Raw genomic sequence first — 18,794 nt, forward strand, 5'->3', positions numbered from 1 at the left:
TCAGCACTTAACAGTGTAGGAAGACTTAAAAATCACTTATTTTCTCAAATGTATTACATAAAGCTATCTGACCTCTGCTGCAGTACAAAAAGCAGGTGAAGAATCCTCTCAGTTACCACCCACTTGCCCTAGCTCCTAAGGCTCCAAGGAAAACAAGAAGCTGAAAGTGAGCAGGCCAGAGGCAGAGACAAGCATGAGGACCAACTTTCTGTTTGTTTTCTGAGTGGGGGAGTCTTTGCCAACTGGTCCTGATGGGACACCTGGCTCTGAGTAAAGTAACTTCCCTTCCTTGTCCCACAGAAGCATTTTGTTCCAGAAGCCAGGGACAGAATCCAGACATGGGCTTGATCACAAGTCCATCTGTCCTGCTCGGTCACTACACCACGTATAACACCGGCAGCTAAGGAAGGATGACACTCTCGTCCCTTGGCACCTGCCTTTCCCAGAAGCTGATACTCAATTCCTCCTCTCTCTGCAAGGCTCTGGGCTGCACACTGGAGCCTGTCAGTAACATGGCTGAGGATTAGATCCTCATATCCGACACTCTTTCACTTGGGGCGTGTGACTTAGGTGCTGACTTACCGTTTGTTTTTCAGAGGCCACTGCTGCTGAGGCAGCAGCAGCTGCAGCGGCAGCAGCGACTGTCTGTCTCCCCAGCCCTGTGGAGTTGGTGCAATCAGGTGGTGCTGCTTTAACACCTGGCAAATAGCCTGGGGGAGGGCCAGCTTTGGGTGCTGTTCTGGAGTGAAACAGTGAATGATTACAGGGGTAAGAAAACGAACGTGAAGGGTGCTGACTGGGAGGTCTTTGTTTCCAGCCTGCTTTGAGTTGGTTATGGATTGGAGTAGCAGGAGGGTGGTATGGAGGGGGAGGGGGGGGCAGGGGTGGATGGAAAGCCATGAAAGAGTCCAGGTCTGTAAACATGGTTTCCGCAGTAGGGGTACTGTTAATGCGACATCTCCCAGGCTGTCTCACTGTCAGGAGTGGACTTTCATCCCCAAAACGTTCATCAGGAAAGAATTTGTGAGGGTTCTGAAAGATTAAAAGACAAAAGACATTTATTAGTGAATTTTATAGATGGAGATTTACAGGCCAAGAGAGTTAAATATTTAACAAAAACCACATTCAACAAAAGTATAAGGTATTAAGAGTTTTCTAGGCCATAAACATGTGCAGTGCAGGAATCACTTTAATAATAGTACAAAGGACAGAGTGTAGCCTAGGAAGCTTAAGACACAGCTGCTAAGAGACTGCTCTCCCAACTATTGTGGCAAGCAGATCAGTCATCTCTTGTAAGACTAAGTACATTAGGGATGGAAACCACAGTGGGAAAAGAACCAAACAAAACTCAAAAACCTTAAAATGGCCTGCTGCCTTAACTCCTCCATGCCATATTTATCCTCTGACAGGATCAAGGATGACAAAGTTTGAAGTCAGTGGCAAGAAGCTATACCATTTGACAAGATGAAGTTGAGTTTTATTTAAGGCTCTGATTTAGTGGCCCTCTACTTTATAATCCTAACTATAAAACCAATGTACTGCCTTTGTACCTGATAATTATCAGAGATGAGTTTTTTCTTTGCTATTTTTTTTTCCTGCTGCCAGGGATCGAACTCACAACCTTGTGCTTACCAGGCAGGTGCTTATGCCACTGAGCTAAATCCCCAACCCTCTTTGCTAGGTTTTTAAGCGTTCATGACATGATTCATAGGCTTCAGTTTGAACCTATATGCAAAAAATCTCTTTTGCGAGAAAAGAGAGAGGAAACAAGGGGTGCAAACTGAAGACCTACCTCTAAGTATCATGGTAAGCTAACTCTAAAATCTAGTACCCAAATTAGTATTTGTAAGGTTCAGAATTTTCTACTTTCTCTGCTATTTCTATTGGGGTAGAACTCTGCAACGGTCACATCGATGTTTGTCACACACTGCCTGGCTGATGAGCAGGCCTCACTCTTTAAACAATTTAATGCCATGTCCTACCTGCAAGAGCTCTGCAGCAGCATCCGCGAGTCCGAACTCCCGCAGTACTCGAATCTGGATTTCATAGCTGACCGTGGCACCCTCCCCACAGTTCAGTGCGTAGGCTCTCTGCACCTGCTCCGTGTGCCGCAGTTCCTGCAGGCGTCTGACCATGTCTTTCATGATGAGGAGACGAGGAACTGGAAGGAGAAAAATAGCATGTAGGGAAAATTCCTGCGCTAGATGAAAGAACACCCCGTAAGCACAGTAAAACAATTGCATGTGTTTTATATTAGTGTCTTCTCTTAAATTTGTCAGATAGTAATTTAGTTTACTGGCAACATATTAATTTGTATGTCTCTATTTTTCAAGGCTTTACAATTTCATTGTGGCCAAAATCTCCTGAAAATACCAAACATATCCTGAGTTGTATTGCTCAAATATAATTTTACTTGCTTGTATCCTCTTCCCAATCAAGATATTTCCTAAGTCTTCTAAATATATTCATTTGAGCTGGGCATATACCTGTAATGTCAGCACTCGTGAGGCTGAGGCAGGAGAATTACCACAAGATCGAGGCCACCCTCAGCTACACAGCAAGTTTAAGGCCAGCCTGGGTTACATAGTGAGACCCTGTCTTTCATTCTAGGGTGCACAGAATGAAAGATGTGATCTTTGCCCTCAAAAACGTCTTGCTGTATTGACTCAAACTAAGTAAATGAGCACATTATGGGTACAGAATTGCTAATGGAGAGAGAAACTAAGGATGTTAAAAGTCTGGGAAGAAGAGGCACTTGGCCCAGACTGAGAGCAGAAAGGGAAGATTTCCTAGGCAAAGGAAAATCTGTCTCACAGAGTCTTGAAGAGTAACAGAGAGCTCGGCAGATAAAAGAAAGTGGGATGAAGGAATGCCAAGAAAGACTAGGTGCGTGTAAAATATACAAGCCAAAGAGAGCCCAGCACAAATAACTGGCTTGCCAACAAAATGCAGGACTCAATGGTATAAGCCAGCAAGTGTTGAGAGAGGATGCTGGAAAGGTGAACAGGGACAAGTCATGGTTAACAGAATTTAAATGCACCTGTAGTCATGTACTGGGTGATGGCAGGATCAGAGCAGCAGTGTGGCGAGCGCAGTGTGATGTTATGCAAAGCAGGGGGAGGCAAACTGGCCTGTGAGCTAAATCAAGTAAGCCAGCTACTCTTTTGTGTGAAGTTCACTAATGCACACTTCCACTCATTCATTAGGCACAGTGTATGGGTGTCTGATGGCTCACAACTGTAATTTGTTCTATGATTTTTGAAAAGATAGCCATGTTTGTGTCTGGATAGGAAACACAGCTGTGATCATGTTTGTCACTTGATGCAGTTTGCAAACAAGTGTTCATGAACTAAGGCACTGCTATGGTCCTGATAGAGACTAGATGGCCCACAGAGTCTAAACTATTTATGAAGTCAACCCTGGGAGAAAAAGCAGAATACCAATTAAGAATCTGAGCTAAGGCTGTGGCCATAGGGCTAGAGAGAGATGATGAGGTCTATAAATAGATGAGATATAACCTGACTATGCAGTGCTGACTGAATATTACTTTTGGGGGAAAGTGGAGCTAAGGGTTACTAAGTGCTTATTTTGTGCCATGCAAATGCCTCAGCATATTACTAATGATACTTCATTAAACCCTTACAACAGTCCTTGAGACATGTTATCCCATTTTGCAGATGAGGAAATTAATGTTCAGGGGAGAAAACAGACTGTCCAAAGTCACACGAAGTGGCAGAACCAGGATACGAGCCTATCAACTTTCTCCAGTAATCTATACCGCCTTTTGTTGGAGAGGTGGGCAAGATCTGGGAAGTCTAGGGTGACACCAGAACAGGGCCATAACTTATGAACTAAACTACAAAGAAGAGCCTTATTTTCCTGAGCATGTGTAACTGTGAATGTCTTTGGGCTTTTCAGATTACCTTCAAAGATGAAATAATGGCGATTTCAACTGCATTAACTTAAGCCTAAAAGACTGCTACTACTAAAGCTCCATTCTTTTATTCCAAGTATATCTTAATAAACATACAGTAGCCAAACCTGATAAGGCAATGACTGATAAAAAGACTTTAGTCTAAAATAAAATGTATGCATTTAATAAAAAGTCCTGCCATTACTGTCTTTTATCCTTCACTGAAACACGTTTATAAGCAGAAATGAATGGTGTTATTTCTACTGCTATAGTTTGCTGAGTTTGATTTTTACTTTGTTCATTCTCTGGAGAGAGGGTCTTGCTATGCTGCCCAGTCTTGGTGTCAAACTCCTGCACTGAAGTGCTCCTCTCACTCCAGCCACCTGAGTAACTGGGACCACTGATGCATACCATCATGCCCAGCTGCTAGTCTTCACTTTGCATTTTGCCACTGTTAAGGCAATTGGCAAGAGCTACAAAGTGCTGACCACCAGATCACAGTTGTTTTTCTTACTTTGAAATTAACATTAGGGACCACTGGTTAAAGTCAATAATTGATGGTCAGATGTTTCTGGACATGTTCCTCAATCTATGACCAATTCCCCTACAGTCATACGACACAAGTCTTCTCGTTAGTAAACTTTACAGAGGATAGCCTGGAAAACTGGAGCCCTTGGGAACCAACAGTGATCACATTTTTGGGGAACACAAATAGATTCAAAGTATAAGTTCTTATTACTCTACCAAAGGTTATTATTGTATGTGAAAAATATCCTACAGTGATGAAAAATCTGAACTCCTTTAAACAAGTGGTTCTCAACAGAGGTCATTTTGTCATACAGGACACATGTGACAAGGTCTAGATACACAAGCTTCCAAAACAGTGTTACAAAGGTAGAGGCAGGCGTGTGTGTGTGTATATACACACGTGTGCTATAGCCATCTACAGAGTACAGGCCAGGGGTGCTGCTGCTGACCATCCACTATATACCAGAAAGCTTCCTACCAGCTTCAACAACAGGGCCAAGCTGAGAAATCCTAGGCTAAACTGGAAAACTTAATAATTATTTTAACTACGCATACATTAATATAAAATACAAAACAAAAAATTGGCTTACAAGCATTTAATCTTTAAGAACCATACATAAAGGGTATTGAAATGTGTAGAGAATTAGTATGTATACACACACAGACACACAGGTTCAAACATCAGCAATCACACATAAAAATAACAAATGATTCATTTAAATATAAATGCCTAATAAAAGGCCCTAGCTTACCTGGAATTTCATTGGCTACCACTGAAGGAGGGCTTGACTGGTTACTGCTGATCTGCTGGTGGCTGATCATGTGGCAACACTGTGGCACAGCATTGCTGACCATGTAAAGTGTGTCTGGCACGTTGGACATTCTGACCATCCGCAACCGCACAAGGTCTGTTTGTTCCACCATCATCTCGTCCAGCACTGACTAAAACAGAAATCCAGTATGAAGAGAACTGGTTAATTCTTCATTTTTATTCAATCACAAATGAAGCAAGATTATGATTTTCACCACATAAAAAGGGAATTCATTTACTGTTTCTCATTTATGAAGTTTTAAATTAGTGGTGAAAGGAGAAAATAAACCTATCTCTTTAATTTTTGAAGACTCTGTTTGGAGTCTTAGTAATGGTACAATCACCCTCTGAAAAATCTACTTTCAATGACAAGTTTTTGAAATTTGAAGGACTCTCTGGTATCGATAAAAAAATAAATAAATAAAAAATTAAAAAAGGGGCTGGGGACTTAGCTCAGTGGCTTACGCGCCTGCCTTGCAAGCACACAGTCGTGAGTTCGATCTCTGGTACTGATTTAAAAAAAAAAAAAAGAAGAAGAAATTTGAAGGACATAAAATTATTCAGAAATAATTCATACACAAAATAATTATTAATATATTATTAATTAATAATTATTATTATTTGGTACTGGGAATTGAACTCAAGACCTTGTGCTTGCCTGGCAGGCACTTAGGCCAGTGAGCTACACAGAATTTGTTTTTGGTACCAGCGATCAAACTCACAACGTCTTGATTGCCAGGCAGGCACTTATGCCACTGAGCTAGAGCCCTACACAAAATTATTATAAAAAACAAAGTATAAGGGGCTGGGGATTTAGCTCAGTGGCAGAAGCGCCTGCCTTGCAAGCAGGCGGTCATGAGTTCGAACCCTGGTACCGACAAAAAAACGAGAAAGACAAAAAAACAAACAAACAGGGCTGGGGATTTAGCTCAGCGGAATAAGCTCCTGCCTTGCAAGCAGGCAGTCGTGAGTTCGATCCCCGGTACCGATAAAAAGGAAAAAGACAAAACAAACAAACAAACAAACAAAGTATACATGTGCTAAGTATCAGATCCAACAAAAATGTTCAAAATATTAAAAGTTAATATTAAATTTAAGCTACAGATAAGCTCATTTTTGTTAAATTAGTTTCAAGAGCATCTGTCTCACCTAACTATAGGACAACCAAAATGAGGTACTATGTAAACATGTTCCACATTGATTGGGGAAAATTATCTTCTCAGGGGTAAGCTTAGCCATCGCAGGAACAGGGAAGTTCCAGAGAACCACAGCAGCTTCCAGCTACCCTGCCTGGAGACAAGAGAAGCAGCGCTGGTCTCGCAGGGTCACCAGACTGACCTCTGTGAAGGCCTCAGTTACACGAGCAGCATTCAGCACTGCAAGTGTTCCATAAAGCCCAGACGCCACCATTCTCCTTTTCTCCTGTTTTAGAGCTACCAAAAATGTCAACCATCCAATAAAAGGTATATATCTCAACCCCGTCAAGAAAACAGATTTTTCACAGTTTATGTTAGTACTGGAAATTCTAGAAATTCAAATGAGGGAAAATTGAAGTCAACTTAATTCTACTCCACAGCACATTATTTTCCCTCTTAACTTTATTTCAGAAAGGTTGCTGGTGATTCCTGATTTTAAAGGCTGTTAGTTGCTTGAAAGGCCATCCCCAAATTCTTTTTTTTTTTCCATCCCCAAATTCTTTTGTGTGAATATATCTAGTTAAAACTTGCAAGGTTTCACTGTGGTTACCATATTTTTTGGAAAATTACACAATGGTAATTATTTTTTTTCACAATGGTAAATTTTTCTTTCTTTTTTGGTACAGGGATTGATCATAACCTCGTACTTGCCAGGCAGGCACTTACACTGCTGAGCTAAATCCCCACAATGGTAATTATTGACTAGGTGAAATTGTCTTAGTTTTGTAGACTTACCCTAAAACTAAAGTCAACTCCCAGAAGTCAACTATTCTAGAACTATGATCAAGTGTGTAGTTTATCAAGGAAGATAAAATGAATGCAATTCTTTCAGAACATTTTCCCTATCCTCAAGATCATAACATTTTTTGACAACTATTCTGGTAACATGATAATAATTTGCAAGGCAACATGAGGAAAAAAATTGCCTTTTTAGTTGGCCTAAGTTTAGCTGGACATGGTGGCCTACTCCTGTAATCCCAGTGCTCAGTAGGCTGAGGCAAGAGGATTGTAAGTTTAAGACCAGCCTGGACTACAAAGTGAGCCCAAGGCCAGCCCGAATCGCATCGTGACCCTGTCTCAAAGAGACAAAAGTGTTAAACATGTTTGATAATTAAACATTTCACAAAACAATTCTGTTAAGTAGTCAAGCTGGAATTTATTTTCATTTTCCCTATTACTGGACACTTACGACGATTTCCAAACATTTAAATAACGCATGATAAATATTTTTGTGCCTTTTTCTTTTAAAGATAGGGTCTCGCTGTGTAGTCCAGGCTGACCTTGAACCACGCCAGGCTGTGCATATGGTCTGTAATAAAGTTGTCTAATATTTTCAAGTGGCTTCATTACCTTTGCTTCTTCCACATAGGGGGAGAACAGCCGAGGTCGAACATATATACCAGCATTTTTTTGCCGTAACCAGGCATTTGACTTTCCACCTTCTGTTGTAGGAAGCATATCTGATGGAGGAGTACTAATTAAACCTCTTTTCATCTTAAAAAACAAAAACAAGATAAAAACTTTTTAAATAACTGGAGGTCTGGGTGGAATTACAAGCATCACCAAGATAAACATAAATCAAAATATACAAAATATATCATTTTAAATAAAAGTTAGAAATACCTCAAATGCTTAAAAATTTTGAAAGGATTCAGTCATAAGAAGATACTATAATTTCCCATTTTTCTCAAGGACAGTTTTTAAAAAGAAGAGACATATTAATCCCCCCCTTGCTTATTCCTGCTCCCACATCCTACCAAGGCACAATGAGAATATTGACTTGGCCTCTACTGACAGCATGACGACACTGGAAGCCCCATTTAACAGCCATGCGGCCAGGGTATCTTGTTTTATGTGGCCATACCTCATGGGCTCCTGTATGGCCCTCAAAGTGGGGCACTGCACAACTAACTATGCTGTGGCCTTGCTATTCCTTAACTGATGCTAGAAGTTTACAACTCAAATCCTTTGGCTCCAAAGGTGGCGGTAAGGATTAAGTAAAGGACAGGGACTAGGGGTGTAGTTTGGTGGTAGAGCATTTGCCTAGCTGTATGAGGCCCAAGGTTCTGTCTTCATATTACAAAATAACAATCAACAATCAAAAACCAAATAAAGGCAATGCAGATAAAAGCACTTGGCTGGGTGCTTAGCAAGTAAAAGACAGCATGAAGGTCAATGGCCATGATTAGCCAGTCTTTATTGGGGATTCATTCTTAGGCATGAAACTAAAGCAGAGACTTACATTTTCTAGCCAAAGTTCCACAATATTTTTTAAACTAAATATAGGATTCAATTTAGTTTGAATTCCAGGTTTCAAACAAAACTATAACTGAGTTTCTCTAACAGTACTCTTATTAAATACAATAGCACCTAATTGATACACTAGTTAAAACTTTTTAATAAAACAGCACTTTACAGTATTTAAAATAGAGAACAAAGAAAAAAATCCTCAATATACTTACAGCAACTGAGATTATGCTGATGTTTCCTTCTAGTCTGTTTCAAGTTAATTTTTACATAATTGATTATTGGCACATAAAAATAATGTATTTTGTAACCTCCTTTTTAAAAGCTATATTTCATCCATTAGCATTTTCCATGGTAATATTAGTCCTCTCAGGACAACAAATTGTCTTGTTGAGTAGTCATACTATGTTCTTATTTCTCCTGTTATTAGAAATTTAAACTATTGCCAAATAGGTAAATGACACTAAAATTTTTATACATATATGTATACAAGCATGCACACATACATGCACATGATTCCTCCTACCAGTATTTCTCAAAAGAAACATCAAAGACAAAGTTACCAGGTCAAAGGTGAAGTTACCAGATTAAAGAATAACAACACTTTGATGGCTTTTGATACCATTTTCAACTTTTACGCATTTGGACTGCTGCAATCAATAATGCTACCAGTATACCATTGTACTTTTCCTATGGGACAGTGACAGTATTTCAAAGATTAACTGGTAGAATGGTAAAAAAAACCCCAGCCAAACAAATAAACAAAAAAGCCCCACTACTTTATTTCTTTCTTTATCTGGAAGATGATTACAAAACTGAACATTTCTTATAATCAAATTTGATAAATAGTTATTTTACTTAGGACTTTTTTCTGGGCTATTCTGTCTTGTCTGTTATGCTACCATTCTAAGTTAGACACTACTATTTCAAAATGCTTTACCTCTAGAAGGGTTGTCCTATATTATATAATTTTTGAAGATCTGTAGAAGAACGACCTCCATCTAACCCTGCAACTCAAGAAACTAGAAAACAAAAACAAACTCAACCCCAAGTTAGTAGAAGGTAAATAATAAAGATTAAGTCTTATAAAGATTGACACTAAAAATATAATATAGAAATGATCAATAAAGGAAGAAGTTGGACTTTTTTTTTTTTGTCTTTTTTTGAGACAGGGTCTCTATGCAGTTCGGGCAGGGCTTGAGCTCACTTTGTAGCCCAGGCTGGTCTCAAACTCTCAAGGATCTTCCTGCCTCAGCCTCCCAAATGCTAGGATTACAAGCATGAGCCACCACGCCTGGCTAGGAGTTGGGCTTTTTGAAAAGATAAAATCATATAGCTGAGAAATACATTATTAGTTTCCAATTGGTTGGACAGCACATTGCCTAAGTACAGCTTATGATGATCATGGTGACTTAGGTTACTTTTCAGAATTTAAAGGCTGTTTTTGTTAAAATAACTGAGTCTTCTCATTTAGGGCTGATCAAGTGTTCGATGGGTGAGCTTTTGATGTTAGAAAGCTCAAAAACTCTACCCTCTAATATGCTAAGGCAGCTGTTTTCTGAACATGTGTCTCAGGAAGGCAGTTTGATACATATGTGCAGACTATACATTACTTCACCTCCAATGACCTTTTCCCATGGTTTAGACAATCCTGCTTTTTTATCCAATAATTATCAGAGGCATGGGAGGGTTGAGGAAGATAGACAGAGGCCAGTCAATGGGTTCAGTGTTAGAAGGAAGAAGTTCTAGTGTTGTATGGCAAGTAGGGTGACCACAGTTAATAATAATGTCACACACACACACACACACACACACACATATATATGTTTTTGTTTGTTTGTTCATTTTGAGACAGGGTCTTGCTATGTAGTGTAGGCTGGCCTTGAACTCAGTATGTAGTCTAGGCTGACCTTGAACTTTCGGCAATCCTCCTGCTCCAGCCTTCTGAGTGCTGGGATTTCAGGAGCTCACCACCACACTGGACCGTATGTTTCAAAATAATTGGAAAAGACTTTGAATGTTCTTACCACAAAGAAGTGAAAAATGTTTAAGGTGATGGATATGCTAATGACCCAGATTTGATTATTACAGCATATAAATATGTACTAAACATCACATTGTAACTTCTAAATTTGTACAATTATATAAATAAAAAAACAAAGAAAAAATTGTTTACAAGCATTACATTAAATTTAGAAACAAATTTGTTAATTAATTTTTCTTCTATTCACTAATTCAACCAATTTTATTAGTATTAGTTTGAAAAAATTTACTTAAAAATTATGGAAGTAACATGACTGTTTCATTTTCTCCCTGTCTAATTTTTTCTGCTCTTAAAGAGTCTCTGAATACATTTTCTACCTTTTCCTTCTGAAATAAAGATCTATTTGATTTGAACTGATGAAGGCATCTCCTAGAAACTACACCCTTACAAAGTAAGACCTATTTCCCTTCATCACTTTCGTCCACCCAACATTTATTTGTACTATGTGACAGACACTGGGGACACACCACTGTGTGGAAAAGACATTTGTTTTGTCTTCATGTACTTTATAGCCTTCACAATACTTTATTATTAGGAATTATTTATAGTGATTAAAACAAGTCTGGTGTTTTTCTTTTCATGAAAGGAAAAAAAAGGCACTTACTGCATCACTTAAGACTTCACTGTTTATGGGTAAGATGTGTTCAATTCGCACAAAAGGTAAGAGAGAAGAAAGGATCTCTCTAAGCTCCTCGACATCCAGGTCTCGTCGTTTCACTCCTCTTTTGTTCACACTGTGTGCTGTTCCACTCAATAAGTTTGGTTCTGTGAGACAGAAAATAAAAGGTCTCTATCCGACTCAAAATTTTCAGTCTTTCTTCTGGAGTACATACATTCTCAGCACCTCTCTATGTACTAAGTACCTCTGCTTTTTAAAGGGGCTATGAAGCAATTATTTTTCAGTCTTAAGAAGTTTATGTAATTTAGAGACGTTTGGATTGAAAAGATGTGTGGGGTCCACAGTATACACAATACTGAAGAATAAAATTCTTCTGCATGGTAACTTAAAGGGAGAAAGATGACAATCCAACAAAACCCAGTTTAATCAAGGGTCTTTTCTTAATCTTCTCACTTTTGTGACCAGTTTTAGCACAGCAGGGGCAGCACAGGGCATCACTCCAGGTTATCAATATGTTTGCTATGCTGTCTATGTTTGATAGCAATTTAACATTTTATGACTTAGTATCCAAAGGAACAAAACCTAATACACATTCTACATAATTTTAAATTTTTTATTAAGTTTCCTAAGTTTCCGTAGCACAGCAATGTTACTGCATATAAGTGGACCTTTTCATTTTTGACATGTACTATACTGTAGTTCACTGTCCAAAGTTGAGAATAAAGATTTTCTTTACTAGGTATTAATAAACGGGGAAGATATGAAATACACATACTTGTGGTATTGAGGTGAGAGTTCAATTACTTAATTTTAGATATTTTTAATCATATTTTAAACATAAGGGGTTTTTCCCTTAAAAAATTAACAGTGAATAAGATTTTTACTCAAAAATATAAATGTCAGGTTTTTATAAATACAGTATTCTATAAGAAAATTAATGCTTTCCTTAAATCATTATTTACATACACACACAGATCATTTTCAAGATGCTACGCTTTTTTTGTGGAGCCATTCAAAATAAAATTTTGTGTGGGAACAATTTTTCTCTTGCTTTGCTATGATTTGACTTTGTACTAACATAAGGTAGATATCACTTCTGAAAATTTTTTTTAGTAGTGTCTTGTTTTCAGATGAAATCTTATACGAAACCCCTAACATCTGACAGGTCAGGGTGAACTCCTTATATAAATGAAGGTGACTGAAACAAAGGGGTGGCCTGTTTGCTTAGCTTCCTTTTACCCCTGCAGAGAAATCAGAAATCTTTCATTTCAATCCAGGCTGAAAACTATGCTCTTTAGGGAAATTTATCCTTTTTTTTTTTTTTTTTTTTTTTTTTTTAATTTAAGAGGAAAAAGAGAAAAACACAAAACAAACCAAAGCGGCGTAAGGGTACACGCAATACAGAACTATAAAACAAAACAAAACAAAACAAAACAAAACAAAAAAACATAACAGTAAGAAATTACCTGCTAGTAGATTACACACTATCTTCTTGAAAATAGTTCCTCAAATCACAGTATCAAAGAACACAAGGTGGACATTCAAACAGGGAGACTGCAAACAGCTGTGTTCAATGTTCCAAAAACATTGATAAAGTCAGCTATTTAACACCCCCAAACACACTTGCTGTTATATCCGTTAGAGCTCTTTTTCTTTTTTTTTTTTTTCTCTCTCTTTTTTACAACAAAATTTACACATCTTGGATTTTATTACTCCTTAGTGCTTATTACTTTCTTTGGGGGGGTGGGGAAGAATACAGTCAAATATGGCAAAACAAAGCTGTCAGTCAATACCAAGGATAGACATAGCACATGGTGTAGAACAGAGTACAAGTTTATCAACAATGGTTATCAACGTTGTCCCTTGTTTCCTTAAAAAGAATTGTCTATCTTATTAGATATTATAAAGTTGGACAAAACAGTAGAGAACAAGACCAATAAAACTTAGGCATTGTAAACATTACAGGACTTCCAAAGAAGACAATAGTCAAACCAGAATGGGTATCTTAGTGAATCTTATTGTCTTCAAAGTAGTTGCCTATGTCTTCAAACTTGATACTATCATATAGAATGGAACAGAGTCTAATCAGTCAAAACAAGATCGTGGGAGTACTACAGGACTTCAAAACAAGTTAATAGGAAATCGAAAAGAGTTACTATTTATATATCCTAATTTTTTTGAATTTTTTCTTTAATTAAGACAAACATAAGAAATGACTAAATAATTTTTTTTTGAAACAATAAGGGGGAGATTGAGATAAAACAGGACATAACAATATAACAATAGAGGTCACAGCATGACTGTTTCAACAACCTAGTACTTCACCACCTTATAGCCTGATTTAATAGTAGTTACCATAGTGTCTTTTTCCTTGAAATATTTGGATAAAACTTCATATACTCTAGCTTCAAATATTTTCATATCAAGAAGCCCAGAATAAAGCCTTTCTAACTAATGAGTGAAAACTTTATAAGGCTTCAAGGCCACCTAATGGGGAATCATGATTACCACATATTTTTATATATTTGAATCATTATTTACATTAGGGAAACTATTCGGTATTCACACATGCGAGATTGATTTATTTCACTAATGAGTATGGTCTCAAGCTGTGCCCATTTATTGATAAATATCTCAATGTGATCCTTCTTTATAGCTGAATAATACTCCATTGTATAGAAATACCACAACTTTTTTATCCATTCCTCAGTTGATGGGCACTTGGGTTGTTTCCAAGATCTGGCGATTACAAATTGTGCTGCTATAAACATAGGTGCACATATATCACTGTGGTATGATGCTTTCAGTTCTTCTGGGAATATGCCTAGAAGTGGAATAGCTGGAATAAATGGGATTTCCAGTCCCAACTTTTTGAGAAATCTCCAGACAGATCTCCACAAAGGCTGTACCAGTCTACACTCCCACCAGCAGTGCAGGAGAGTTCCTTTTTCCCCACAGCCTCTCCAGCATTTGTTGTCGGTTTTCTTGATCCTGGCCATTGGAAATTTATCCTTTAAGTATGCTCAATGCCTGCCCAAAATAAACACAGCCCTCCATCATTGCCAACCTTGTATCAACAAACAATCTATGACTTACAAGGATTATACAGTTATCTACAACCAATCCTTGCTATTTCCAGTAGGTACGTTCTATAAGATTGACATGAACAGTGTCAATTTCATTGTCACTGTTGCTGCTCTGAACTGCTGTTCTAGGGAGGAAACCCTAAGGTTAGGTTTCTGTGAGTCTATGGATACAACATTTTTGTCGATTAATCAAGGGATAACTTAGTTCCGTGTGTGTCTCTATTTAAAAACAAGTTATTTAATATACACTGTTGATTCACTAACATTGAACTCATGTCCAACAACATAACTCATGCCTAAAAAAGGCTTATCCTATGCAAATATTTTCTCCATGAGGCGACTCATAGCCACTCTGTACGTACGAACACTACACAACATTTCAACATCACACTTGGGGGCTGTTTTAAGTACTGAAATCATTAATAAGAACATAAAAATGTGAAAAGCAGCACTAACTAGACTGAGAGAAGGACCCTTGTTTACAGCAGATTTGAAACAAGAAATCAATGTGCTATTCCCTGTGGAACTTATGCTGGGAATGTGCTCATTTGAGGGACTCATGCTTTTCTGCTGCTCTATGTATGTCTATGAATGACCTTGAAAGTGCTATGAATATGAATTTTTGAGGTTACAAGTAAAATTTACCAAGTAGATAAATTCACAAATATGGACTATACAAATGAGAACTATAAATAAACTGACATTTATAAATCTTTCTGACTTTACTGCAGATACACACACACACACTCATGCACTCTTACTTTTTTGTTGGTCTTTGAGATACAGGGTCTTACTATGTAGTCCAGGCTGGTTTCAAACTTGCTACACTGCCCAGGCTGCCCTCAACTGGTGATCCCCCTTTCTCAGCTCTGAGTGCTGGGATCTATAGGTGTGAACCACCATGCCCGGCTTGGTTTTTATATTTTTAAAAAAATTCTCATCTGGGAACTTAGAAGCCTGGGAAACCAAGCAAGCAGCTCGCCTCCCTGGTAAGCGGCTGCAGTGTGGCAGACTGCGGTCCTTCTAGGGGGAGAACCACCAGTGTCTCCTGAGATCCACGCCATGCTGGAATGTAGGACCCTGGGAAACCAAGCAAGCAGCTCCTCTCCCTGGTCAACGGCTGAGGTGTGGCAGACTATGGCCCCTCCAGGGGGAGAACCACCAGTGTCTCCTGAGATCTGCACCATGTTGGAACCTGGATCTGCAATACGTTGGTGTGGCAGACTACCGCCCCTCCAGGGGGAGAACCACCAATGTCTCCTGAGTCCACATCATGTTGGAAATTAGGACGCTAGGAAACCAAGCAACCAGCCTGCCTCCCTGCTAAGCAATAGTGAACCTACTGGTGCACGGCCTAGAGTCAAACATCCCACTTTCCCTACCCCCTTCCCCTGTGCCCCCGTTATCAAATGGGAACCAGAAATCTGAGCATCTCTTGGGAGGCTGACCATAGCAAGTAAGGGGATTTCCTTCTACCATCTCTTTGAAGGCAAATATTTTTATTATAGTTTTGCTTTATTCTGATTTAATGGTACTGCTCTATTCAATATTCTGTTTTGATAAGTTCTGTAACGTTCTGTATTGCATTTTATTTTGATATACGTGATTGAAAGAACAACTATTGTAAAGATAACAAAATATACCGTGATACCTATTACTATTATCCCAGTAACCTGCTGTGAAGTTCTGTACCAATTTCATTACATGGTCTCAGTTGGCTTTATTCTGTCTTGTTCTGTTGTATTTTACTACTTTCAAAATAAAAAAAAATTTTCACCTGAGAATTGCTAAAGGCTTTTCTAAACCACAGAAAAATAAATTAGGAGAAAATAAAACAGGACCACTTCCACTCCTGACTACTTGGGTAGCAGCATACTAAAAAGAGATACTTTTAAGGTTTTCTTTTCCTTTTCAGATTATGTAGATTATTTCCTCATTATGTAGTTCAGGCTGGCCTCAAACTTGTGACCTTCTTGCCTCAGACTCCAAAGTGTTGGGATTACAGGCTTCCACCACCATATCCGGCCATTTTTTAAAAAAGGCTTAAAGGAAGCATAGCAAAAAAACTTGTGTATATAAAAGTGTGACAGAACAACTCTACAAATGCACTAACTCTTTTACCTTCTACTACATTTAAAAATAAGCAACAAATAAACACTTGTTTATATTCCTCTCTCTTTTTTTTGGTCTGAAAGATCGAACCTAGGACCTTGCACATGCTAAGCACACATTCTATTCAAGCTATAGCCCTAGCCGATCATACTTTTCTAATTGAGGCAAAATTCACATAACATAAAATTCACCATTTTAGTACGCAATTCAGTGATTTGTAAGTACATTCACGTTATTGTGCAACTATGAACACTAATTTCAGAATGTTTTCAACAACAATACACATTTATAATATTTGAATCATTACATGAAAATTTTCAAATATGCCCATTAATTGCAACACTAAGCACACAGAAACATAAAAAGTAACCTATTAAAATTGCAAAGTAAAATTTTCTGATGTTTATTTTACCAAACTATAGCCTTTGACTAAAGTATTCTATTGATGTCAAAAAACTATTTTCACTAAAAAAGTGTCTGTTTTCAAGAATGATGCATAGTATGTATTTCAGTAAGCTTTTGGAAATATAAAAAAAACATCAAAAATTTATGCAAGCTGATTAGCATAAGTAATCTTCTAAACTTACCTCTGTCTGCTATTCTTTTCATTAACTGATGCTCTCCCCATTTAATTAGATATTTAAGGATATCTTGTTCACTTGCCTATAATAAAAAAGTTTATATTTTAGAAAAATTAGATAAACTGTTAATTTCACTAATGACTTTCCCTAAATCATAATATAAAACAGAAAGTACAACTTACCATGTTTCTCTCTCTCCCCTGGCTGTTTGAAATTTCAGAGTTAAATTTATGGTTCATCAACAACAAATATTCAAAAATTCATTACATGTATTTCGTCTAACAGCCTTACTTGTGTGTTCTACTAAAGTTATTATTCTTATTTCTACCCCCCTGGCCTTTTCTGTTTTCTTCCTATTTTAAATTTATATTATCTCACTATATGGTCTCTATACAGTTGCCAAAACACAACTTGGAAATAAATACATTCATGGAAGTAAAAGTGCAATGATACAGAATCTATTCCCTCCTGCAGGGACAGGAGAAGTATCTCGTCATCTTGTGACAAAAGAGATTATGACCTTCATAGGTATTCTATCTATACCGTGGTAATGTATCTCTCATTTTTTTGTGCTTTATTTAAAATCTCAGAGCAAATGTAGGTTGTTTCCCAAGTTTTTTATTTTCTACGAAGGAATGAAAAGCTTCTAAAAACAAAAATCTGAGAGCATGAACACATTCTAATTCCCATAAATAGATAACAATTGATCTTAACAGTGAGACAAGGTTATTGAGCAAAGATCCTCCATAAATCAAGCCCAAGAATGACAGCAATTATTCTGCAATCAAAGCAGTATCAAAGGAAAATAGACGCAGAGTAGATTATTTAACTCTTTACTGCACTTTCTGATTGAGATGATAGTATTTTGTAATTTTTCTAGTACAAAAAAAAAAGGACATGAAATGGCAAAGAAAAAATAGAGAATACTTCATGAATTTGTGTGTTGTCCTTGCCTGGGACCTTGCTAATCTTTTCTATACCGTTCCAGTTTCAGTGTATGTGCTGCTAAATTGAGTTTATGGTTTTATAGCATTAAAAGTGTATTGTTTTTAGCATAAAATTAACACTGCCCAAAAAAATTAGGCTCAAAAATACTTTACCTGAAAGCACTTTTTGTATTAGAATCTATTAATAAATTACAAAGTTAGATTGACATAAGGACACAATATATTAAAAATCACGTATAGTTAAAAATAAGTAGTTGGAAATACTACTATACTTTGGCAGAATATATATACTGAGTTTTTACAATCAGCTAAGCAGATCAGAAATTGAATATTATTCCTTACTTAGCATTGATTAAGTTACTATGTACAATTTAAGTACAGTGGTACCTTGGTTCATAAACTTTAGCTGTTTTGTGAATTTGGAAAAGATGGCCACATTTATGTTTATGGGTGAAAAATGGTCATGTCTGTCACCAGTTGCTAAGTTTGCAAGCAAAAATAAAATTTTGCCAAACATTTCTGTTTGTGAATCAAATTGCAAACAAAAGTATTCATGAACCAAAGGGCCACTGTACCTGATACTCTACCTAAAGAAATTGTTACAGTGAATCCACATTAACAGAAGACAAGAAATCCTTACTGAGATATACTTCTGACCTCACCTACCGCCTCAAGCTCTTCTGATATAACTGGATAGGTGGCACAAAACT

The 18,794-nt window shown here is 37.5% G+C and overlaps 1 protein-coding gene and 1 non-coding gene across 5 annotated transcripts in view; both read right to left on the reverse strand.

Annotated features, from left to right (window-relative positions):
• Positions 1 to 18,794, reverse strand: part of Btbd7 (BTB domain containing 7) — a 105,412-nt gene that overhangs the window by 7,124 nt on the left and 79,494 nt on the right. For 3 of the 4 annotated variants that reach the window (XM_003462645.5, XM_013144394.3, XM_063241092.1), the window contains 6 exons: positions 17,144 to 17,219; positions 11,344 to 11,504; positions 7,799 to 7,942; positions 5,194 to 5,383; positions 1,983 to 2,161; positions 583 to 1,032 (listed from right to left, as the gene is read on the reverse strand). In XM_003462645.5, the coding sequence (XP_003462693.1) occupies positions 583 to 1,032; positions 1,983 to 2,161; positions 5,194 to 5,383; positions 7,799 to 7,942; positions 11,344 to 11,504; positions 17,144 to 17,219 (1,200 nt within the window). Of the gene's footprint in view, positions 1 to 582; positions 1,033 to 1,982; positions 2,162 to 5,193; positions 5,384 to 7,798; positions 7,943 to 11,343; positions 11,505 to 13,001; positions 14,389 to 17,143; positions 17,220 to 18,794 lie in introns of those variants that run through there. The other variant, XM_063241093.1, reaches the window with a different exon arrangement.
• LOC111754784 (U6 spliceosomal RNA) lies at positions 18,050 to 18,155 on the reverse strand. The gene has a single exon (XR_002789455.1). It is a non-coding gene; the product is annotated as a U6 spliceosomal RNA (small nuclear RNA).

This window comes from Cavia porcellus, unplaced genomic scaffold (genome assembly GCF_034190915.1).
Source record: "Cavia porcellus strain 051 isolate PalLab524CR breed Dunkin Hartley unplaced genomic scaffold, mCavPor4.1 scaffold_31, whole genome shotgun sequence".
NCBI classification, from domain to species: domain Eukaryota; kingdom Metazoa; phylum Chordata; class Mammalia; order Rodentia; family Caviidae; genus Cavia; species Cavia porcellus.